Here is a 25,420-nt window from a genome sequence, read left to right on the forward strand (position 1 = left end):
AAAGCAATCACATAAAAATAGTTATAAATAGAAAAATTGCAAAGGTTTTCCCCCCTAGACAAATAGGAAAAACAACCCAACAAACAAATCGAGACAGAAAAACCACCTTGTTTCAAGTCCTTGCAGATTATACAGTACTCGGCATCTTTGGATACTTTACAATGACTCCAAATTGTAGACAAAAAAACACCTGAAGTCATCTGCAAAACGTTGCTTGTGTAAGAAGTTGATATGGATTAAAAAAAAAAAGTTTTATGCAGTTTTAAGAAGTTTTTTTTGTTTTCTTTTTTTTTTTTTTCCCTCTCCATTGACTTGTTGCACACAGAGTCTTTGTGGATTTCTTTTTGGAGGAGTAAGTGAGCATTGGGCAGTTCCTTGGGATCTTTCTGCTATGGATGGTTTCAGAGCAGAAGTCCTCCACGCCCTCATGGGAGGCTGTGGATCCTGGACCCCTTGTGTCCCCGCCATGCTCTGGTGGGAAGACCCTCACCCATCCACCGCTTCAAAGTGGCACCATCAATGGGCAAACCAAAAAATGAATGAACCTGTGGTCCTCTCATTCCTTTTGATTCTGCTGACGTTGAAAGGTAACAGTAAAAAGAGAAAGAAAAAGCCCTAATTTGCAACATCTATGTTTTTGAGAGCTGTTTTCGTGTAAAACCAGCTTCCCAGGGCACCCGCTGCAAGCCGTCTCAGTTGGTGGTGAAACTGGGGTCCCACCACATCTGAGAGGAGCCATCAGAGACAGATGGCCATCAAAAGCTTTTGTTCTTGAGAGTAGCTCATGTTTTTAGGGGCTGAAGGAGGTTGATGGGGTGATTCCAGCCAATCTGACACTTTTTTGGCCTCAAAAGAAATATTAGATAGGGGTGGCCAGGCCAGAGTCTGCAGGGTTGCTGGGGAGGACCCCAGACCTGGTGGCCACCATGGGCAACCTTCAGCTTGGAGCATTCCATCATATGTTACTGCCTCATCTTTTGAACCAATAAATGGTGAAGAAATAGTATTTCTACTTGTTTGCAAGTAGACAATCTCATCTGCAAGACATCTTTAGTGGACTTCTTTTCCACAAAGATCCCTTGAGACAAGCAGCAGGGATATTTGCACACCCAATTTTTTCCCATTAACATTGCAGATTCGGGGACACGCAAGTGTTTTGTAAATTTTTGTCATCAAAATATATATAGGAATTAGGGGGAATTAAGGACACAAATCCAGACATTTCAGAATGGTCAGCGGCAGTGAATTCTGACTCTGGTTTGTAATGACTTTTTCATTTCAAAATTCCCACATGGTTTATTTTCACAAAGCAAGGGTTTAATAAAAGCTCAGGATTGAAACATTTCTGATCCTTCAAAAAAATTTCCTTCACCTTTTCAAGCAACTGAAGTTAAAATACTCAAAATAATAGGCTTTGGTTCTCCTTCTGAAATTTTGAAATGGCCAAAGAACCAAAATAAGTAAAACCCTTGTTTTCCACCCAGCTTTGCTCGTGAGTGATTTTCTATCTCTTTTTTTTTTTTTTTAATTTTTTAGGGTCCCAACTCATCCTGCACAGCAGGGCTTTCACCAGCCTTGCAAATCTGATATACTGCTGAGAAAGGCAACGGCTGGGATCCTCCCCCTCCCAGCGTGGCTGCTTGACCTTCCCCTTTATCCCTTGTAGAATAAATTTTGTTGCCAGACATGGGAATTAAAAAAAAACAAAGAAAGTCCTTTTGACCAAAAAGGCCAAGGAATGTAACATATCAAAACCAAGTCTGGACAGCTTGTTGGTATTCAGCAGGCCCCATGGGTGAAAAATGGGGAACATCTCCCCCAGAAGAACCATCTCATGGTGATGGCCATGCCCTGGACTAAGGCAAGTGACATTTTTGGGAGCATTGAAGAGAGCAGCAGTCCTGGCCTGGCCTTCCTGGACAGAGCCATGGGTGGTGGGTGGCTGGATGGGGTAGCGAGTGCCCCATGGCCCCAAAGCCAAGTGCATCGCAGAGTCTAAAGTGCCGGTGGCCATGGGGCGCAGCACCTGCCCACCCACCCACTCACCCTGGAGATGGCCCGATGCCCCAAGCCCCATGGCAGGCCATGGTGGCGAGGGGACGAAGAGCTTCTTGGGAGCCAGACAATGTGAAAGGGCAGGCAGGGACCCTGAGGGAGCCGGTCACCCTGTTGGGAAGGGAGAGGATCCATGGTGGGACCAGGCACAGGTTTAGTTGCTCGCCTCTGAGATGGGAACCACATGGCCCAGCCCTGCCAAGCTGCTGAAGCCCGTGCTCCAAGGATCGGGAAGGGGGAAGAAGGACTGGGCAGCAAGGTTTTCGTTATGGCCCAGGGCGAAGGCGAAGATGCTTGCGTTCCTCTCCATGTCCAGCTGGGCTCGCCTGAAGAGCTTCATCTGAGTTTCTTCAAACTGGCTCTCCAGCTCCTGCAGGCTGAAGGCGGTCTTGGCCCCGCTCAAAAAGTGCTTGGGGCTGGGGCCAGGAAGGCACATGGCCGCACCGCCGAGGTGGCCGCTCATCTCCTCCAACGTCGGCGGCATCACAAAGCTCTTCTCCACGGGCGGCCCGCTGGGAGCAAAGAGCAAACCAGCCGCCCTCCATGCCGCCGGCTTGCGTCCTCGCCGGGGTCGCACGATCTGACAGCTCTGGCGTTTGATGTGGCGATGGAGGTGGTCAGAACGGGTGAAGCTCTTGTAGCAGAACTCGCATTGGTAGGGCCGGATGCCGGTATGGATGCGCATATGGTTCTTCAGGTCGTAGTTGTGCACAAATTTGGCATTGCAGTGGATGCACAGGTATGGCCGCTCCCCTGTGTGCTTCCGCATGTGGATTTTGAGCTTGTCCTGCCTGCAAAAGAAAAGGTGCTCAGTCAGGTGGTGTGGGCTGGAAGGGACGTGGTTGGGATTGCCCCTTGGATCAGGAGAGGGGGAAAGGCGATGGGAAGGTGGAGAGCTTATCCCTTCCAGCTGCAGCACTGCCCCAATGTATGGATGCTCTCGTAGGCTGGCATTTGCATCCAACTCCTCCTTCCCCAGGCAACAGTGCCTAAACATCGTACAGACACAGCCCTCCATGTCAGGAGTTTGCAGCCCATCCCAAAGAGTCCAGAACAGCCTATACTGGAGGAAAAAATCCTCTGCAATAAAGCCAAAACACATAGGAATATCTAAATAAGTACAGCTGTATTCCTGCCTGCAGATAAGGCAATTAGTTGAGCTTGTGGGGCAATGTTGCTTAAACAAAGTCCCTCTTGGAGCTGATTTTCCCATCCTTTTATCCTTGCACTGACCACTGGGTGTCTCAGGAGCTTTCATTTGAAGCAGGAGCATCACAAAGGGTGAAGCCGGCAGAGGTGCAGGCAGTGCCCAGGCGCTCTGCACCTGCTGTCCTTCCCAGTCATCTTCTCCAAGGCCAAGACGCACACATCCAGCCTCATGCACCTTTTGGAGAAGGTTTTTAAATACAGCCATGGGACAGCATAATAGCCATCCCAATAGCACTTATTTACAAATAATAGTTTTTTATTTTTAAGGGGAACATGTAAGAGCAGCAAGAATATTTTCCCAAGCTGGCAGTCCAATCACTATTTTTTTTCCAATGAATAAGTGTTTCCTTCTGCTGTCTACAAAAATCACAGGCATACGATTATAAAAAGCGAAGCTGATGATTGTAGCTGAATTGAGCCAAGCACACTGCCTAGGTTGCATGAGCGGAGTTCAAGTAAGTAAATAGCAAAGTGGGAGAATGTACATTGTTTTCTGAAATGCTTTCAGTATGACCCCTCCAAGACATTAGTAATGTGGCTAAGAATACAGAGAATATATGGAGTCATGACCTTATTATGTATAAAATATGTGAGCATGCAAAATAAAAGCAAAAACCACCCAAACCATCTATTTGTGCTGGCAGGTCAAGCCCTCAAAATTTGCAAGGTGCTGCCTTTGCACTAATTTCTGCCACCCTGCCCGTGTGCATCTCAAAATAGTTTTCGGTGATGTGACTGGCAGCACGCCAGTGTTGGCCACGCCGCAAGGAGTGCAGCCCTGGGATGGGCATCCCTACAAACCAGTCCCTTGGGATCAAGGATGCAGAGAAGTATCCCTAGCAGGAGAGTCACTTCTTCACCAGATGATGCTTTATTGCCTTTGGGAAACCGGTCCCAGCTTGGTCTTGCATCTGCAGCGGCGGTGCAGGGAGTGGAGATGCTCCCTGACTGTACAGAGGTTGTAACGAGCTCACATGAAGTTTACAGTTCATGCAAATTTTGGGGGAGACAGAAAAAAAGCATTTCTTCATCCCCATGACAAGCCCAGGGCCAGATCCCAACTTCCCATTCTGCAATTTTCAAAGCTGCTGTTATCCCAAGATTTTACTAAGGGTACATGTCCCCTGAAAGGGCTGAAATCAGTTCTCAGCAGCAGACAAAGCAGCGTGGAAAATTTCATCCCAAACGGATAATGCACAGCGAAGTCGTAAGCAGATGAACGCAGGGGCTCGAAATGCAAAGTGTTGGGAAATGTTAATATAAAGCAGAGCTACCAGCCCCACCTATAATATAATTTAAACCTATATATGTAATGTTTAACCTAGCAGGATCGCTTTTCCTAATAAACATGCAGCGTGCCAGGACTGTATAATGTAAATACAGGCAAAGCTTTTTTTTACCCATCTCTGGCGGCAGACAGGGAGAAACTCAATCCTCCCTGCCCCGGCAGCATCTCCATGGGATGGAAGAGAGTTTTTATGGCTCTACCTGGAGAAGCTCAGAGGCTGGGGGAGCTGAGATGCTCCGGTCGGGGTGAGGCACCCCGGGGAGGATGCAGCATGGGAAACACAGGCTTTGCGAGATGGGATCTCGGCTCGCAGGCTCTCTGAAGGAGAACCGCACTCTGTGTGTGTGAATAACCTTAATGCAATTGCATTAGGAGAGCGATTAGGGCTCTGCGAGCTGTCACAACACAAATAATAGGAACAAATAATGTTAACCTTTCTGGCTGGAACAGTTTCTCCTTGAGCACTCCGGGGTTGTCTTGGTGGAAAAGCTGAAATATTTGCAGTTTTCTCCAGCGTTTTAGCAGGGTAAAACAGCAGACTAGAAGCTGAACAGACCTTGTTTAAGGAAAAAATTAATGAGTTATTAAATGAAGTCCTGCTTCCTGCGATCAGATGTTCCTGGGAGTCAGGAGTGGCAGATTCAGGTGCATGTGGGGTCCTTGCCATGGGATGTGAAGGGGAAGGGATCTGATGGGGAGGTTAGGGGACTCCCCACCAGGAAAATATATTTTCTCTATTTCCCCCAGTAAATTTGCTCCTCCACAGTTCCTCGAGTGCAGAAATAATGATTCATTCAGAAATCCCATTTGGGAACCTCTGTTTCCCAGGGGACCCCAAGGGGGTCTTGGGCTTGCACCTCCCTGGCGAAGGCACCGCTCACTGCCGTGGGTGCGAGTCTGATGCTTTTGGGAAGCATGAGGCTCCCACCGAGAGCCAAACATGTAACACAAGTGGCAGCGTTCATGGAATCCCAGCAGAAATCTCTTTCTACATCTCAATCACTCCACTTTGCTTAAATACAGTTTCCCCTAAAGGAGAGCTCTCACATTAGAGTAATGCTGAAAATGGCTATAAAAAAAAACCCAAACAAAACGGAACAGCTGTGTGCTATTCAAAATACTCCCAAATACATTTAAAAATAAATGTTTTCAAATTTCCACTTTCCTCAGGGTGTTAAAGAAGGAAAAAACCCTCCAGCCTTCAGCTCTGTGTGGAGTGACCCAAACGAACAGCTTCGTTTTCATGAGTGATGATGGGAGACTGCACCGTTGGATTAGTCCCAATTTTCTGTGTGATTATTTTCTTGGGTTAAAGTCCTCCTACCCCTATGCTTTGTATTGAGAAGCTGTTGAGCATATGGGGGGATGTAGAAGCTGTCAGGTTTAACCCTGCATTAGTAATGGGCCATGCTAGGGCCATCTCTGCCTGGAGCTTTTAACCTCCAAGATGCTGATTTAACCTGTCTCGATTAGGGGTCAGGACACCTGAATTCCCACCTGAACCCTCCTACTAACCTTTGCAGTGACTGTGAGTCAGTACCAACATCTCTCCATGCTTCAGTTTCCCCAAACGAAGCCAACGATGCTGCTTGTAAAGGACTTTGGGAGCCCTCTGGGAGGGCTCAGCTCTAGTATTCCCATCATGGAGAAGGTGTCAGTGATGGATCAAGCCAAGCTATTTCCTCGTCAGCAATTAGCACCCACAGCATCACACCCAGGAGAATGGTGGGGACCGCAGGATGGGGCTGGTCAGGTGGTCCCTCCAGCCCGGGATGCAGCCACACTCATCGGGCTGAACCCATCCCGCTCTTCCCAGCCTGTCCGGAGGTGACGACCCAGTGCTAACCTGAGGATGCAGCACCAGCAGGAGCTGGATCCAAATTCCTGCAGGCAGGAATTAGCACCAGGCGGTGGCCTTTCCCCTGCAAATACCAGGGTGAGCTGGCTCACCTCGCGTATGCCCGCCCAAGGCACGATGCTCCCCGCATTATAGTACAGTGTCTGCTGCGTTAATGGAGCGGAGCATGGAAATTTATTTTCACGTCAAACCCTTATCATCTGCATAACTTCCACTCAAATACTATCACAAGGATGGAAGAAGAAAAGACAGGCTGAATGCGGGAGCATCCCAGGTGTCTGGCCATTGTCAGGAGCTCGCCTTTGCCTACTGTGCATATTATTTTCCTCTGGTTTGCTCACCCCAGTCTAATAGAGCTCGCTCTCTCACATGCAGCCAGGAGCTGAAATACCATGCTCTTGTCAGAAAGCTCTATTATTATGGTAAAGATTGTACTCATTAGATATTAATTATACCCAGCAAGAGCAGGTCCAGGAATCTATTTGTCTCTGCTCACCAATTAAATTTGCCTAGCTTTTCAGAGAAGGGTTGCAAGCTGTAGCATTAGATTTGCCTAGCCCGCTCCAATTTATAACCATCGAGGGGTCTGCTGAGGTGAAGAGAGGTGCAAAGGCTGGGAATTGGTACCAGGGTGGATCTGGCTGGTCATGCCTGCCTTGGAGCAGCCCATGTTGGGGCTGGTCTCGCCTAACTTGAGATACCTAAAAGTTAGTGCCCTAATCTAAGCCCCACAGGTTGTCTTTGTGGTCTGGGATGATCCCTGCTCATCCTCGTTCTTCATCTACCCCTCTGAAGGGGGCTGGTCTCCTTCCACTGACTATGGAGGGAGTCAAGGTGCCAGGCTCTTGGATGGCCAGTGTTCGGGGTGATAAATCATAGAATCATAGAATCATTTAGGTTGGAAAAGACTTTTAAGATAATTGAGTCCAACTGTAAACCTATCACTGCCAAGTCCACCACTAAACCATGTCCCTAAGCACCACGTCTACCCGTCTTTTAAATCCCTCCAGGGATGGGGACTCAGCCCCTGCCCTGGGCAGCCTGTGCCAGGGCCTGACAGCCCTTTAGGTGAAGAAATTTTTCCTAATATCCAACCCAAACCTCCCCTGGCGCAGCTTGAGGCCGTTTCCTCTTGTCCCATCGCTTGTTCCTTGGGAAAAGTAACAAGCTCGAGGACATGGTTTAGTGGTGGACTTGGCAGTGATAGGTTAACGGTTGGGCTTGATGATCTTAAGGGTCTTTTCCAACCTTAACGATTCTATGATTCTATGAAAAGAGACCGAGACCCACCTTGCTACTAACGTATAATAATTAGGATGGCTCCAGCCTCAGAAAGCCCAGACACTGTCAAGTCTAAACATGTGCAACTTGGTTGTGGTCTACACTGATGCCAAAATGTGCTAACCCAGACTAATTACATCCCGCAGCTAAATGTCCCTCCCAACTCAATGCATCTCCCAGCACATTAGAGATGAAGCCTCCTTGGCTGTTTGACCATCTGTTTTCCAGCTCCCTCCGGTTTAACTGTGGTGAACTATGGTGGGGCTGAAAATATCCTGTTACTTATTTAAGCTTTTGTCCAGCGAGCGGATGGGTCCAGTGAGCCGTGGATGTGATCCACAACCCACCAAAATCAGTAGGTTCATTCTCTTCCTCCACCCTCCCTTCCTCCGTTTTTTTCTGAAGGGACAGAGATCATGCCCTGCTTTCTTTGCTACTTATTTTGGGGAAAAAGAGATGTTTAGCTTAGGAATCAGCCATGGGTCATGACGTGGCCCCTTCAACCACCCTCACCCCCCTGCACACAGCCACGCGTGGCAGAGGTAACCAATGCACACCTGGTAAAGCGGACTTCACAGATATTGCACATATACGGCTTCTCTCCTGTGTGGGTCCTCATGTGCCTGGGCAGCTTGCCGGCCCCCATGATGACTTTGTTACAGATGGGACATTGCTGGGACGCCTTGGGCTTTATCTTCCTCTCTTCCTCCAGGGGCCATGGGGGAAAAACTCCTCCAAACTGGGTAGCACTTAGGAAATTGAGATAAGCGCTATAGTCAGTCTCTGCCTTAATATGCCCTAAGGGAGCTGCTGGGGTGTTGGTAAACATGTCCTTGAAGAAGTCATTAGGGAAAAGAGATGGAGGCAGGTCTTCCTTCTCCTCCTCTTCCTTGATCTTCCTCTTTTTGATCACCAGATCCAAGGGGCCATTGTCTACTTGTGGCTCCGTGAGCTGGGAGAAGGAGCTAAAATCACCATTCCATAGATGGGGGAAGAAGCTAGAGGCGAAAGGAGAGAGAGCGGGCCTCCTTTCTGGGATGTTTGCCTTAGGGTACAAGTTTTCCCTTAGTAAGGACTCGATGGAGAAGTCTCGTATCACACCCAAGTGTCCAGAGGAGTTATTGGCTGGGTAGTGATTTGGAAAGTCTTTAGGTGCTTCTGTATATGCTTCTTCGGTAAGATCAGACTTAGAAGGGCTTTGGTGACAGCTTACTTCTTGGACATCGGTTAGGTTCTCCTGATTGACAAAATCTTCCACTTCCTCCTCCTCCTCCTCCTCTTCCTCCTCATCTTCATCTTCATCTTCGTCATCATCTTCGTCCTCTTTGTCATCTTCCTCTTCTGCATCTCTGTTGGGCTCCATGATTTCAAGGCATACATTGATAATGCACTGGATCTCCAGCATCTTGGCAGCGCTGAGGATGTGCTTGACATTTGAGGTGGTGATGGTGAGGGTTGAGGTGTAGGCAAACTCGAGGATGGCAGAAAGTGCTTCAGGCTTGACAAAGTCAATCTCGTAAACATAGGGCTGGTCTGTTAAAGTGCCGGTAGTGAAGAGTTTTTTGAAGTACTTGCTGCAGGCAGCAAGGACAGACCGATGGGTCCGGTACTCCTGGTCCTGTACAATAAGGATGACATCGCAGAGGAGACCGTCATGCCGCTGCTCATTTAAACCACATAGGACTTCACTGCTGTGGTTCGGGAATGGGATCCCGATAAGATCTTCAATGCCATTGGCCATATTCTCATTTAGTGCCCTAGGACAAAACACAGACAGTGGAGCATTAGCAGGGGATTCCCAGTCAATAATGCCAAAATGACCCTGCCTTCTCTTGGTGTCCTCCTCTCCCTTGCCTCATTTGGACCTCTGTAATCACCTCCTGCTTGCACTGCCCCAGTGCATCTCCATGTCACCTTTAACTCCTTCCAGGTCCTCTGTGATTTAACCCTTGCTTCCCTCCACATCTGTTCGTCTCCTTCTTTCTCTCCATCCTTCTCTTCTCAGTTCCCACCCTATTCACCTTTTCATAACCACCACAAGCTCCCTCTTCTCTTTCACATCCCTCCCCCAGGAACTTTGTGCAATGACTCCCTCCCCATCACATTCCTTCCACATCCTCCCAAAGCCAACATCTTTCCAGGCACATGTTGGATTTGCCCTGCCAGGAGCTACGTGGGGAAAGGGTGATGCTGTGTTGCTTCACGCTGCCAAGAGCCAGCACCTACAGCACTTAAGCAAGACGAGCCAGGGAGTGCCCATCTCATCTACGCAAGTGTTGTTTTTGGGACTGGTACAACTGGATGTCCCAAATAGGAGGGACTGCTGGTCATGACTGTTTGCTGCAGCAGGAGAGCAGTCCTTATGGGGGCAGCAGGTCTCCAGTTCTGTGTCCTCCTGCTACTTCATGCCTGGAAGCTATCCCATGTCACCTCAGCATGTGGACAACCCGCATAGGGATGTCTTCCCAAGGGATCTGGGAACAGGGGAGGCAAGCGAAGAGTTGTGTTTCATAGTGTACCTAAATGCTCAGGCAAAGATAGCCAGGGAGCAAGGGCCTGGCTGGAGGCAGATGGCTGCCTGCTGTCTTCACCCATGAGCTGAGCTTGCTCCATTCCCAATCCTGTTTGGACTTGTTAGCATGGTATCAAATGCCTTGTGCACCTGGCAGACACCTTCCCCTGCTAGAGCAGCTCCAGCTTCAAAGGGGAATTCGGAAGCAAAGTGCCCACACCCAAAAGGAAAACCTGATTTTTTTTTTGCCATTTTTTTATCTGTAAGATGTTTCCTCTTTCACATGGCTCCAGCAGCCCTTCCACATGAGAAATCCCAGGAAAGGAGAGCAACTTCCTCCAGCAGGCGATGAATACATTAATCCCATCATTCACAGAATACATCAAACAGCCAGAAAAACTTTAAATACACTAAACCTTTGGAAAGCCCCAGGACACAAAGCATGTGTTCATGCAGTGTCACCTCTACGAGCCCTGGCTTGTGGCCCTGCTGCAGGTAGACACTCAGTTCACAGCCAAGTAGTTTATCTCCGAGAGAGCCCAGGGTACACGTAAGTAAAACTGCAGCCCCACTCCGGCCCCTTTTGCAAGGCTGAGACCATCAGGCAGGTTCCCAATCCCACCCTCTGCATCTCTGGCAGGTTCCCAATCCCATCCCATGCCACCTCCGCATCTCTCCTGGGATCCACCGCCACATCCTGGGTGTCCTTCCCTGCTCAGTTTCTGGCTGTGCTGACTCCAAACCTCCTTCCCACCAGCTGTGGGGACCTGGTCTACCTCATGGTGAGGGGCTGGCTCCCACCCTACCACCTGCCTCCAGCCCTCGGGGATGGAAAGACCCTGGTCTGATGGAGGTTGTCCAGGGAAATCCTTGCTTCACCTTGGCCAGCAAGCCAGTAACCTCTGGGGGAGGCTGGGGAGCCGCAGACGGGATCTGACTCTGCAGCAAATGTTCCCAGGGGAAGAGGAACGCCGTTTTCCTTCTCCTCCCTCCGTAGGGTCAATCTCCAGCTGAGACCTTGCAGATATCTTCCCCACATGTAATCAGTGCTGCCGAATACCCGCCGTGTTGGAGCCGGAGAGCGAAGGCCTTGGGAAGATGGTGCAACCTCGATGGATCACACCCCGGGAAGCATTACGGACCACCAGCCCAGTGGGAGCAACGCCGAGAGGGGGACAAGCTGTCCCTTAGCTAGTGAAGCCTCGCAGGGGGCTGGCAGGCAGCCCCTGCCATGGGAAGCCCTCTCCAGCCACCTCCCCACGCCCAGAGCTGGGGAGAGGAACGGGGAATTACACCCCTCCGAGCCCCCCTCAGCTCCAGCCACCGACATTTTCAGCTGAGGGAACGATGCTCCAGCCCCTCATCCCCTGGTGTGCCCATTAGCTCCATGCTAATTATGATGTCTGTTGTCTGAAACAAATTGATTCATTACAGTGTGCTGTGCTTAACCATGTTAACTAGCTACGCTCCTCTACCAGCCCGACCGGCTCCATATCAAATCTTCCTTGAAAATCGCCGATAAATGAAAGTAAATCTGATGTGTTCTTCAACTGGACTGTAAGATAATAAATAACCCCTGAGCCGGGGAGGAAGAGACAACTTCCTTTTTAGGGCTTTGTGTCCTTAATAATAAGCATGAGCAATTAAATTTCCGTTGCTGTATTTATCTTCTACTCGTTTATTTTTGTTTGGAAGGAGCATTACTGTTAAAGGAGCTCCTTACGTGAAGGAATATGTCTTCCTACGAATCTATTTTGATCTTTTATTGCCAGATCACCCTAAGTGCAAAAGATCAGAAAAGCAGAATATTAGACTACCCTGACAATTGTTTTTATAGAGGTTTTTTCCAGACACTAAACTCCCTCCTCCCTAATTTGTGGGTTATTCACTCAGCAGCAAGGAAGCAAGAAAAAATGGAATTAGAAGATCAGGGAATATGTGATTATAAATTAAAAAGATGTACAGCTCCCTTCAGTGGGAACGGACTCCTTTTCCTTTCTTTTCCCCTCCTGGTCCTCTCGAGATGTGGTTCTGTTAACCAAAGCACTTAGGCAAGCCAGTAACTTTACAGGATGCTGGCAAAATTGAAGGTGATTCATGTTATTTAAATGTGGGAGGGAGAGGAATTGAAACAGCCCATTCATTTCCATACATTTGCATTTTATTAACTTGCAGGGTGGTTTGACAGCTCCGGAGCTCAGCGAGCCTGAGAAATGACCTTATGGTTCCCATGCCCCCAGGGAGGTTGACGGCCACAGGCTGGAATTGAGCTGAGGCTGATGTTTTCCTTCCTCCCTCTCCCTCCTCTCCCTCCTCCTGCACTCCCCCCTTCCCCTCCCCAAGCCAAGGGTGGGGTCCTCAAGAATAAGGGGCCTAAAAATAGCATCTGATGGTGACAAATGTCACCAGTGCATGCACACACACATGCAAATGCTGAATGGACTACATGGAGTTAAACAGAAAAATCCCATTTTATAATAGAAAATTACAGCATTGTTGAAATAAACTGGGGTGTGGGGGGGGGGAAGGGTGGAGGGCACCTAAAATAAATGTATTCTGCAGATGACGTCTCGAAACATTGCATTTATGGGCATGCTTAAAACTCATTCATTACTTTCTTGCCATGAAAAGCCCCATTTATAAAAGAATGATCCTGGGAGATGCTATTCAGATACAGGACCACTTCCCCCACGCTGCCCACAGGCACATGGCGAGTGCTGCCAGCTTAGGCACCTCAGGCTGCAACAGGAGAAAAGGGGGAATGGGGGGAGCTGAGCTTTGTCCCATTTTTGGGTGAAAATCCTTCCATTTTTGGGAAGGATGGTGCTTCACCAGCTTGGGGTGGCAACCAGCGCGATGGAGCTATGTAGGCAGATGTAGGCAGATGCAAGCAGGGGTCTCGGCTGTGATGCCGAGGTCTAACCTCGCTGCCTGCCTGAACGTGGCTGATACAACCCAGACACAAGCCAGGGACGGCAGCAATATTACAAACCGCCTCCGATGCGCACTCCCTGGGTGACCCAAAGCTCATCCAGGGCACTCTGCTGCTCAAAAGCCCCTTCTACATTTTACTTTTATTTTTTGGTTGCTTTATTCTCACGTCTCCTTTTAACTTCAAGCCTCTTTCCGTATAATACAGCCTCTGAAAACCAATAATATAAAACTGAAATATCAGAGACAGAGGCGAAAATGCTCATTTAGCATTGCGATAAGTAAAAAATAGACGTATACCCAGTAGATGGTAGAGATACATCTATAGAAAATAGATAAAGTGAACTAATATTGCCTATATTCATTTGTATGAGTGGAAATGGAGGACTGCCACAGCTCGGAGGAGCCCTGGGAAAGATGTGCCAGAGCCGAGGTGGGACAGGATCCTGCCCTGGGTCTCAGTATTGCTCAAAGCCAGGAGCAGGAGACCTGTGACCTCTGAGGGCTCCTCATCAGCACTGCCCTCTCCCATCTGTGGTGGTGCATCCCCCCCCCCCCCCTCCTCTGGACCACCTTACGATCACAAGGACTTCTGTCAAGGCTTGGCCTCTAAGCAATGAGTCTGGTGATCAGGCGCCCCTTGGTCGTACCAGGCACTCTTGCATGGCTGAGGTGAGGAACAAGACTGCCTTGATCCCACCTGGTATAATCAGTCACCCCCTGACAGCTTGGGAACACATCATTGTGGATCATAACTTGGGCGGATCGGTACGGGAGGATGGTACCTGCCTTGCTGAGATTAATGAGAACTCAGCAATAACTGACCACAGCTGTGGCCAGAATGGAAATTTATTGATGCCTAAAGTTAATCATCTCACAACCCTATAAACAGTGGTACCACGGGAGACCCTTTGAGCTCTTCTGGACTGCAGCGGGCTGCGCCAGTATCTCCCTCTGAGTGGGACGCCTCTCAGAGCTGCGAACTCCTCTTAAGTTTGCATACGGAGGCCTGGCAACAGGATCTGGGCTGATCTCCAGTGCCCTTCGCTCCTTGAGGTTCAACCCTTCACCCATTGAGACAATCATTGAAGTGAGTATTTCACTGAACTCGAGGGAAATTTTTGATGGGTATCTTTGCGCATATCAAACTCGCGAGGGATTTTAAGAGGTATTCTTTTATTAGGCCTACTGTGTGATTGTGTGTGTGTATCGATACAAATATAGAATCATAAAATCATAGAATCATTAAGGTTGGAAAGGACCTCTGAGATCATCGAGTCCAACCGTTAACCTCTCACTGCCAAGTCCACCACTAAACCATGTCCCTAAGCACCACGTCTACCCGTCTTTTAAATACCTCCAGGGATGGGGACGCAACCACTTCCCTGGGCAGCCTGTTCCAATGCTTGACCACCCTTTCAGTGAAGAAGTTTTTCCTAATATCCAATCTAAATCTCCCCTGGCACAACTTGAGCCCATTTTTTCTTGTCCTATCACTTGTTACTTGGGAGAAGAGACCGACCCCCACCTCGCTACAACCTCCTTTCAGGGAGTTGTAGAGAGCAATAAGGTCTCCCCTCAGCCTCCTCTTCTCCAGGCTAAACAACCCCAGCTCCCTCAGCCGCTCCTCATAAGACTTGTGCTCTAGACCCTTCACCAACTTCGTTGCCCTTCTTTGGACACTCTCCAGCACCTCGATGTCCTTCTTGTAGTGAGGGGCCCAAAACTGAACACAGTACTCGAGGTGCCGCCTCACCAGTGCCCAGTACAGGGGCACTATCACCTCCCTGGTCCTGCTGGCCACACTATTCCTGATACAAGCCAGGATGCCATTGGCCCTCTTGGCCACCTGAGCACACTGCTGGCTCATGTTCAGGCGGCTGTCAACCAGCACCCCCAGGTCCTTTTCCACCGGGCATCTCTCCAGCCACTCCTCCCCAAGCCTGTAGCGTTGCATGGGGTTGTTGTGACCCAAGGGCAGGACCCGGCACTTAGCCTTGTTGAATCTCATACAGTTGTCCTCGGCCCATTGATCTAGCCTGTCCAGGTCCCTCTGTAGAGCCTTCCTACCCTCCAGCAGATCGACACTTCCACCCAACTTGGTGTCGTCTGCAAACTTCCTGAGGGTGCACTCAATCCCCTCATCCAGATCATGGATAAAGGTATTAAACAGAACTGGCCCCAATACTGAGCCCTGGGGAACACCACTCGTGACTGGCTGCCAACTGGATTGGACTCCATTCACCACCACTCTCTGGGCTCGGCCATTCAAGCCAGTTTTTTACCCAGCAGAGAGTGCACTTTTCCAAGCCATGAGCAGTCATTTTCTCCGGGAGAATGCTGTGGTAAGCTTTATTTAATCACTTTGTAGATGCTAGAGTAACCAATGATTAGTTACCACAAAATGCTTGTGATTCTCTCCTTACTGTGAACAAACCCTAAGTTGCTGCTAAATACATGTAATCCTTAGGCATAAACCATTGACCAAGTCTGAGACTAGGATCGGATCCAGCCACACCTAGGCTCCTCTCTGAGAAGGAGTTTAGAAAACAAGGGGGTCCATTCTGAACCTCGTGACTCAACGGGAGGGCCTCCTTTACTCCCCCCTTGTATTACCTTCTACCTCAATCTTTCCCTCTCTCTCTCTCTCTCTCCATATATTCCATTCATTTAATAAGTAACAGAGTGAACCTTGCCATTGAACTTTGTTAAATCACCCTTTTATAAAGTAAATCACTATTTGCAAATATCTGTGGTGGTGATTATTTAAGCGACCTAACTGCTCATTCGCGACACCATCTGCTTCCTCATCTCCAGCAACAATGCCCTGCAAAGCCAGGCCCTTGGAGGAGATAAAAGCTGCCAGGAAGAGCCCAGGCTTGTGCAATGCATGTCTCCTGGTTCAGGGCTGGGGATGTCCCCTTCCCATCCGCTCCATCTGTGGGGACAATGCTTCAAAACCTGACTCTTAGCTGGGACACGGCAATTTTGGCCTTTAATTGTACGCTAGCCTGTAGCATCATTACTATAACATGCAGCATTTTAACATTTTAACATTTTAACATTTTAATATTTTAATATTCTAATATGTGTATATTTTTATATTTATTATATTTTATTATATATGATATGATATTATATTTATATTTTATATTTATATTTTTACATATTTATATGCTAATATTTTTATATTTTTAGAATTTTATATTTGTATAGAGATTCTCAGAGCCTTTTTTCTCAAAATATGCATTGCTTGGCCTTCTCTTTTCTATGATTTTCCCCACGGGAAGGAGCTGGCTCCTGACCACATTTCTTTTTGGTGTGCAAAGCGCTGGGCTCTCCCCAGGAGTGCCACCCCAAAGATATGGGAGCACCCCGGGGAAAGCCGGGGAGCAGCTGCCCGGCCATGTTGAGCTCATTCTGCATTCAGTGCGACGGAGGAAGGAGCCTGAGGCTCTGGCTGGTCTCTGCCTGCTGCCGGTGTCAAAATGACATTTTTTCCAGGCAAAACAAATGGTGTCTCCAATTCTTCCCTTCACCCTGCCTGTGCACGGAGCGGGGTTTGGGGTGCAAGCCCAGGGGCAAGGCTTGGTGTTAAGTATTCTTCCACGGCCCAGTCCTGCCAGCCCAACACAGCATCCTTCACACTCAGTCTCTCCAGGCACAAAACCCCAGGAGGGATTCGAGCGCCACATCTGAAGCATGAGGCCATCCAGCAAAACACCTCCGAGCTGGCTGGATCTGGATTTGGGGTGCTGAGCACCCCTGGCTATCCCACATGCTGCCTGCGGAAGGAGAGGGAGTCATAGAACCACAGAATGCTTTGAGATGGAAGGGACCTCTAAAGGCCATCTGGTCCAACCCCCCTGCCATGAGCAGGGACATCTTCAACTCGATCAGGTTGCCCAAAGCCCCGTGCAACCTGACCTTCAATGTTTCCACAGATGAGGCATCTACCACCTCTCTGGGCAACCTGTGCCACTGTTTCACCACCCTCAGCATAAAATATTTCTTCCTTACATTTAGTCTGAATCTCCCCTCTTTTAGTTTAAAACCATCACCTCTTGTCCTATCACAACAGGGTCTACTAAAAAGTTTGTCCCCATCTTTCTTCTAAGCCCTCTTTAAGTACTGAAAGGCCAGTATTGAATCAGCAGGAGGTCTCAACGGCTTTGCCCATCCCCATTTTACCACCAATTCCTTCCCTCCCCTGCCCAGGGCACTCGGCACCCCGAGGGACAGACACTTTGGCTCTGCTGCTTTGCTACTTGCTCCTCTTTCCCAATCTTGGCTCCAGGCTGCGGGAGCAGAGGCAGCACCCAGGGTGGGCTGGCTGCTCTCCCTCTGCATCTACCCATGGTCCTGTGTATGTAGACCTGCCTGCTACATCCACCAGCCCATAAATATATGCATTTTTTGATTTTTTTCCTAGGTTTATTTGTGCCTTGTCATAATGAGGCAATTAAGATGTGCATGTGAGATTACCCTAATCTGTCAAAATTACAGCTACTTTCTATGGGATATGCGGACCAGTGATTGATAGCTTTTGCTCCTTAGCCGTGTTGTTATTTTGGGGGTATAGGGATGCTGGGGCTCTGTTCCCACATCCACTGATTGCTCCATGACCTTGAGCAAGTCCCTTGTGCAAGTGTCCCTGGGTGAAGCCATCCATGTTGACACCCCAGCCAAAGCCATCCCCACGGGGATGACACTGTTGCCTTCGCCAAACGGTCAACTACGATTTGGAAGATGCCTCTTCTTTCCTACCAAGAAGGAGTTGGGATCCCTAAAAGCCTATTTGAAAGGCAGGCAGAGAGTTGCTTGGGTTTTTTTTAATTAAAAAAAAAAGGAAGGTGTAAAACCCAAAAAAGGCAAATATTTCCTTAAGCACACCTCCCCTCTGAACATCTTGTCTCCAGAAGAACATGTTATTAAACCACCCACCCTAGTACCTAGCGTTTCTCCCCTCCGTCAGGAAGGTGGGGCAGAGAGCACTCCTTGCCTTTCAATCACTTCCCTGCAAGATACCTGAAATGATGAGGAAAACATGGTGACACCAACCACTGCCTCCTTCACAAGGAAATAATCAGGTTTTTAAAGGAGATGAGCCACTTTGCAGCCCCAAAGATGATGCTGTGGGAGGGAACCGGCTCACTAGCAATAGCACCAGGGGTTTACTGCTGGGTTGAGCACTTGCCCCAGCTTCGAATAACTAAGACCAGCCTTCCCCTTGGGACCAGTCTTGCTTGGGGAGTACAGGGTTGAGCCGGGAAAGGTGGGGGAGTTTGGTTTTTAAGCGGTATGTAATAAGCTCATCTGCCCAAACCTAAGGGTTCCTCCCCAAAAAATCATGGATTTTGCTCAGATCTGGACAAAGTAGGCAAGGGCAGAGATGCCTTGGCGAGGATGGATGCAAAGCGGGTCACATTGGCCATGGAAGATGCTTGCTTGCAGCAAGGATGGGGAGAAAGCCCTGTAGGTGGCTGCAGAGGTGGCATCACTCCACAGGGCTGCTGGTGAGGGAGCAGCTCCATAAATGGAGCAGGTCAGTACAATTTAAGAAGATGCTTCATAGGATGCCGGTGCCAAGGCTGCCTACAGCGGCCAGCCAGAGCCCCAGAGACGCTGACACAGATGAAGACCTCCCACTGATTCTGGGAGGAGAGGGATGGCCAAGAAGCCCCAGGGGGACAGCCCAACCCTTTTTGGCCAGCCTCCACAGAGCCAAGGATGCGTGAGACGGCTCCTACCAGCAGGAATTGCCCCGGAAGTCAAGCGTGGTTTGATCATATAATTAAAGTGGTTACACTTCAGGGATTGAGATCACACGGATGACCTTCAGCCTGGTATTTCTCCATTACCTACTGGGCTTTTCAATATTAATAATAATCTCTGAACAAAATCCTTGGGCATAGAAGGATTCATCCTTACCAACATCTGGCTGGCAAGTTGAGCCCGTGTCAACCATATATATTTACACGTACTATATAAAACTGACATTTTTGTGCTGGAACTACTAGTTTCCTATAAGCAGGCTATCAAAGAGCCATTCTCACCTGAAGTTCCATCAGGGAACCCAAAATAAAAGGTGTTGGAGAACTACCTCCAGCGTGTCCAACGATCCAGACAACAACATATTTAACCCCTTCTTCATTTTACTGACAGCCACCCTTCCCAGTTTCCAAAATTCATACAGAAGTTCAGCCAGTCAAGAAGACCTGGGGCACATCAATACTGGAGATCTGCTGTATTTCTCTGGTACGACATCACTTGGGAAGTATCATGAGGACCATTTGCTTAAGAAGATAAATAGTGATTACAGGTGCCACTCATTCGCTTGTTGAGGTGTGGAGGCATGAGTGTCTCCGGTGCCCTTTGTGAATCCATCCTTGGGAATTTTTAAAGGCTAGTTATGTACTGCAGCAAATATTATGCATCTCTCAACAAATCTATCCCTGCAGGTTAGCTCCAGCTACCGAGAGCCTACACCAGGCACCTTGCATTTCAACAATTTGTTTATGTACAGATACAATCTGGCGAAAATGCAAATTATGAATCAAATCCTCCCCCAGTGAGCTGAACGGTTGGGTGCTACTGGTTGTAATGGGAATTTGCTGCTGCTCCATGACCACCAGGACCCAACCCCAGTCCATGGGGTTTTTAAAATAAGGCCATTTTTCCTGGCCTCAGCTCCTCTATGGGCTTGTTGCTCAAGTTGGCCCCTCCATTGGCACGTGATGATGAACAGGTTGAGTTCCTCTCCTCTCTGCTTTGTCAGTCATCATGGCAGGCACCAGGTATCTGAAAAGCCCCAGCGTCCCCTTAGATATACCCCAGGGTCTCCTTATCTGGGCTGACCTGAACATAATTTTATAATGAGCCCCCAGATTCTGGTATGAAGTTTGGTGGATCAGCACCTTGCCTCTGGGTGAGCCCGCAGGGACCTGCCACCCAGCAGCGCTGCACGCTGCAGGACTAATGCCAGGAAGATGCCATCACACCACCAAGCCCCATGGCTCCCCTATTTCCTTGACACCAGTTCTTGGACCCCAGATAAATGCAAACAGGAGCTCTGGCAGGGGCAGAGTAGAGTTCAATGCCTCCTATAATTGAAGGGCCACGTTTTCACTTTGGTTTCTTCTTTCCAGCTTCTTTAAATTACCCAGCACGCTTCCCATTTTTGGAGTTTATATAAATCTCCAAAATCAGGAGCTTTGGGTCACTTCTGGCTTGATTAAGTCTGAATGCTGCATGACAAGTCCCATCTGACATGCTGAGCAGGTTTTGGCAAAAGGGGATCCCAGTGATAAATGGTCAAATAAACATAAACAATTAGCTACATCAAAGGCACAGCCTTGCTCCAGATGGCATTTTGAGGGCTTCATCTAAGCACAAAGCAGGGGCAAATTAATTAACCACAGTGTCTAGGCAGGTACTGCAGGAGGGGCCTTTATAGGATGGTCACATTTGAGCCACCCAAGCAGCTCCTTGGAGGTCTGGAGCCTGAGGGGATGGTGCTCTGGGCATCAGGTCCCTTCTGCTCCTTTCTGCTGTGGTTTCTGCGAGGCTGGAGGTGCTCAATATCCAGTTAGTTATGGGGCTTTTTCTTGGAAACCCTCAGAGGTCCCTTTCTACACGACTCCGTGTTAGCCTTGATGCTCTCCTGGCCATGCTCCAGTGCTTAGGGACTTTTAAATGCGGTGTCACTGGTACAGCAAATGATCCTGGCTGAATAGCTCCCCTCCCTATGTATCTATATGCACACACATACATACACATTATATGTGTGTGCTTGTGTGTGCATAGAAATCCCATGAGAGGGGGAATATGTCAAGCGAAACAGAAGAGTTTCCAGTCATCCTGTGCAACCACCACTCTCATGGAAACTCACTCACACTTCAAGTGACATGTCCCCCCTCCCATGCCGTGTTCTGCAAAAAAAAAAAAAAAAAGAGGAAAAAAAGAGAGCAAGAGGAAAATCCCCACCAGAGATGTGCCCATGCCAGAGCTGGACTGGCTGAGCATCAGGTTGCTGGTCCCTCCAGCATCTCTGACATGACCTGGATGAGGGTCCACAAGGTACATGACATTGTTGGTGGCATTTCTGTCCATGTGTTTGCAGCTGCTCTCCTCCAACACCACCTTCCCCCTTGTGCAAGCTGCCCAGCCACTGCTATAGGGGGCTATATAGGAGATATATATATATGTGATACATCCCTATGGGTGCACAAGATTACAACCCCATGAGCCCATCGGTGGTGAGTACCTCCTTCCAGCACAGCCTTAAAAATAGCAAAAAAAGTTATTTCCTCCCATTCTGAGCTCTCCCAGGAGAACCGGCAGGCCCCTTTGCTCCCTCTCATTCTGCTTTTCTCCAGAGCCAGGAAAAGGAAAAGAAATTTAAAAAAGGCTCCTGTTGAACGGCGCGCACACACTGGGTGGGTTTGCTTCCTGAAAAAAAAAAAAAAAACCAACACGTCGGAAACATGTGCCCAGCTTAACCATGGAAAACTGGTTTGGCTGGCGTCCCTCCGGAGTGGACAGAATTGCGAGGGACTTGGACATGGATCTGGGTAAGGCTGTCACCAGCTTGCACAAAAACACAGCTCCAAAACAAAACTAAATAAATTTTTGGGTGCTTCCAAAAAACAGTGGGCAAAGGATGGGGATCCAGCTCCCCCTTTTCTTCTCTCCCCTCGCCCCCAGAGAGAAAGCCACCAAAAGGAGGAGTTTGGGAGTAAAAATAAAAGGGTCAGAGTGCTAGCACGTTAAATCAGAAGCAGATGTGTGCCTGCTCACCAGTCTGAGTCACCGTGGGAGGGTGGGGAAGGGGGGGGGGGTATCATTATTTCGGTGCTGGGTGTGGGGTACAGAAAACAATGCGAGGAGAAGGCGGTGCAGTGTTTGAGCAGGCTTCATATCAGCTTGGGAGCAGGTACAGGCAGGCTCCAGAAGCGGTGGGGTGGGAGGCTCAACTCAGCGGCGGTGGGATTGGCAGCAGCTGTGCTCCACCCCTTGCCTAGGCAGGGCTGCTCCTCCGGACCCTCCCCAAGCTCCCCTGCAGCATCACTGCGCATCCCCAGTCATGCGCATCCCTGTTTGGGGGAGTTTCTTGCTGGTCCCTGTCACATCTCCCAGCATCATCCCTCCAGGAAAAGCCCCCGTCCCCATGCGTTGGCCAAGACGTGCCCACTGCCGGACCCACCATGTGGCCAAGGCATCTGCAGCCTTACACCAAGGCAGTGGCAGAAGCCTCGTCCTACCTCTCACAAGGACAACCTCAGGAGCTAGCACATCTCTCAAATCCAGCTTGCTTTGGGCCAAGCCCCATAACACAAGTTCAGCCTCACCTTTTGCCTCCCACCTTGCCCTCCACCGCTTACACCATGTTGGCGTTCATTAGGCTCTCAGTCCCATGAGTATTTATGAGAGCAGTACCTCAGATTGGTCTATTTTCCTCTGGCATAACCCAAAATATTATTTTCCTGCTTGGCTCTCATGAGAGCCTTTGCAGCCTCATTCATTTTCAATTGCCATTTAAGTCCTGGAGCTCTAAGGACATGAGCTCCCTTGCTACAGCCGGGCCAGAACAGCTCCCATGTGGATATAAAGTGGCTTTTGTAGAGACATGTTCATGGAAGGTGCCTCTGCAGAGCATCTCGTGCTGTGACGGCGATCCAGCCTGCAAAGACACAGCCCCTCCAGCACCACCACCCCATCGTCTGTACCATGGGCAGAAGTCTAGCCCTGGGCTTGGATCATGCTGACACGGTCAACCCCAACATAGGACAAAAATTCAAGTCCCTGCCTTCAGAGAAGGGACCAAATCCACCCAGTTTTTACCCATATGAATGTCTCCTCAGAGTCATGTACAGCCCCAGCTCCATTGTAGAGGGGTGAATATTGCGTCTCCCCATCCATCACGGACCCGACGAGGAGCGTCATGGATGCTCCATCCCTGGAAACATTCAAGGCCAGGTTGGATGGGGCTCTGAGCAACCTGATCTGGTTGAAGATGTCCCGGCTGATGGCAGGGGTTTGGACTAGATGGCCTTTAAATATCCCTTCCAACCCAAACCATTCTGTGATTTTATGATCATTTTTCTGCAAGCCAACACTTCTCTGAAAGAGAAGACATCCCCACCACGCTGAAACCCCAGCGAGGTGCATCACGTCTCTAACTCTTGAGCTGGGTGTTTCTGGAGGAAATACTGCCAGACTTCAGCAGAGGACACTCATGGAAAGGGGGATAAGACTTTCATCCTGACTTCTTGTATGTAAACCAACCAACTAATGAGCTCTCTGAAGACCACAGGTAATATATGAGCATAACCTTACAGTGCAGCCCAAGCACCGAATATCCAGAGGCAACTCGCTATCTTCAGGAGATGATTTAATCCAGCTGTCAAGGTTACAGAGCAATTTAACTGAAGATCAGGGGTCACATTCAGACCTCATTTGTATCTCAAATCCTTCTGTGCGTGAAGCCCCTGGTTTCTCTGCCAACCTGCTGGAAAGCTAAACGGCAGCTGAGTCGTCAGCTCAGCCCTGATCCTGCAAAGCCTCACCCGCCTGAGCAATCTGTGCGATTCGGTGGGGCCCACCCATGCCCAGCTTGGTAAATATAGTCAAAGCTGTTGAGGATCAACAGAAAAAAACCAGCAGAACTCTCTCCAAGATATAAACTGGAAGAAGGAAAAGAAAAATATCTACTGCTTAGATATTTCAGCTCAAACGCATGGAAAAAAAATTGAAAATCAATAGGATTAATTTTTCAACCAATGCTTCTTCAAGCAAGGAAGGAGCTTGCGGGATCAGGCCCCCAAGCAAGGCAAGTCCTATGTCCCAGCTGACTACGCGCGCACGCCAACTCACAGTCTGATTCAATTTAAAACAGCTGAGTTGTAAATGAGACTTATAATGGAATTGGCAAATGACCCTTCAATACAGCATTGCAAACTGACAGCATTCAAAAATAACTGAGGCTCAAGTCAGGATTCAGCTCTTGGCTGGGCGTGAGTGCAGGATCAGGGGTGCATCATGCCATCAGCTATGAAAACAGCCCAAGCAAGCAGGGAAAAAAACCCAGCCTCTCCCCTCTTTGGGATTTTAGAGGGGTGACCCTTCAAAAAGAAAAAAAACAGGGAAAAGGAGGAGAAAATGCAGCCCTGTCATGTAAAGAGAGACAGTCTTGCCTGTTTGTTTTGGCCTGTCCTGAAATCCAGGCAGTTTCCAACTGGAACCCAGAAATGCTGATGGTGTTTGGAGTCTGTCTGCATCGCTCCCATGACGTGAAGAGTCATTCAGGATGATGGGCTGGGATTTTTTTTTCCCTAACAACTATATTTACTGTTACATTTTGAACTCCCCATGCTGTCATTACAATGCCAGATGAAATTACATGTGCGATAACCATAACATCAATGCATGCAAAAGTTCACAAAGGCTTTACAAGGAAACATTTTCAAGGGAAGCTGCTCACATGTCAGGACTCAAAGGGGATGTCCAAAGGAGTCTTTGAATTACAGGCTGCTGGCTACAGCCAGAACTTGGCCTTGCTGGAGCTGAACAGATGGATTTTACACTTTTTTTGGGCTTTGCCAGGTGAAGCGCATTCTTATTTATCCTGGTGTAACTATGGATTGACTCCAGGGATTTAACTGATGCTGTTCTGGATTTGCATGAGTGCAAAGAGGACGAGGATGTTACAGTGGTCTGCAGGGCAGTCTTGCAGATGGATCCAAATTGCACCGTCCTACAGTGAGCTTCTGTGCTGGTGCCACCATGAAGATGTTGGCATGGGATCTGCAGCTAGTCTGTGACTTACAGAAAGAGCTGCATGGGCACAAGAGCTGGAATGGGGACAGTTATACCATTATAAAAGCATCTTATATCACTGTGGCTGATTCCCTTTCACACAAAGGACTATATATGCACTTGAAGACTGAGGACAGATGCTCTCTCCTGGTCCAAGATGTGCTAGAAGCATAAGAAAGGACCCCCAGCTTCTCATCCACTATCAGGCCAGAGGTAACTACTCCTCACAGCTCTGCCTTTGAGGTTGTTCTTATGAAAATCCCAATTTCTGCTGGGAAAAAGCAGCAACCAGGTTTCTTCCAACTGCTATGGGCAGCTGGATGAAGGGAACTTGGCTGGTGCTCCTGGAGGATGGTTCCAGCAGCACAGTGACAGAGGCAGGAACCTCCAGGAGAGAGGCATCATCTCCCATTGGCACAGCTGGATGTGTAAGGCAACATCTGTACAGCTCTGACTGCATCGCTTAGGG

General features: G+C 48.9%; 1 protein-coding gene across 3 annotated transcripts in view; it reads right to left on the reverse strand.

Annotated features, from left to right (window-relative positions):
- Positions 1 to 275: 275 nt before the first annotated feature.
- Positions 276 to 25,420, reverse strand: part of ZBTB7C (zinc finger and BTB domain containing 7C) — a 178,472-nt gene continuing 153,327 nt past the window's right edge. For all 3 annotated transcript variants that reach the window (XM_087760369.1, XM_087760370.1, XM_087760368.1), the window contains exons 2-3: positions 8,249 to 9,448; positions 276 to 2,846 (exon numbers count right to left, since the gene is read on the reverse strand). In XM_087760369.1, the coding sequence (XP_087616495.1) occupies positions 2,210 to 2,846; positions 8,249 to 9,432 (1,821 nt within the window). In that variant the 5' untranslated portion in view covers positions 9,433 to 9,448 and the 3' untranslated portion in view covers positions 276 to 2,209. The remainder of the gene's footprint in view (positions 2,847 to 8,248; positions 9,449 to 25,420) is intronic.

The sequence above is a fragment of the Nipponia nippon genome, unplaced genomic scaffold (genome assembly GCF_047370975.1).
Source record: "Nipponia nippon isolate SJK-2023a ecotype South Korea unplaced genomic scaffold, ASM4737097v1 scaffold_22, whole genome shotgun sequence".
Lineage (NCBI taxonomy): Eukaryota > Metazoa > Chordata > Aves > Pelecaniformes > Threskiornithidae > Nipponia > Nipponia nippon.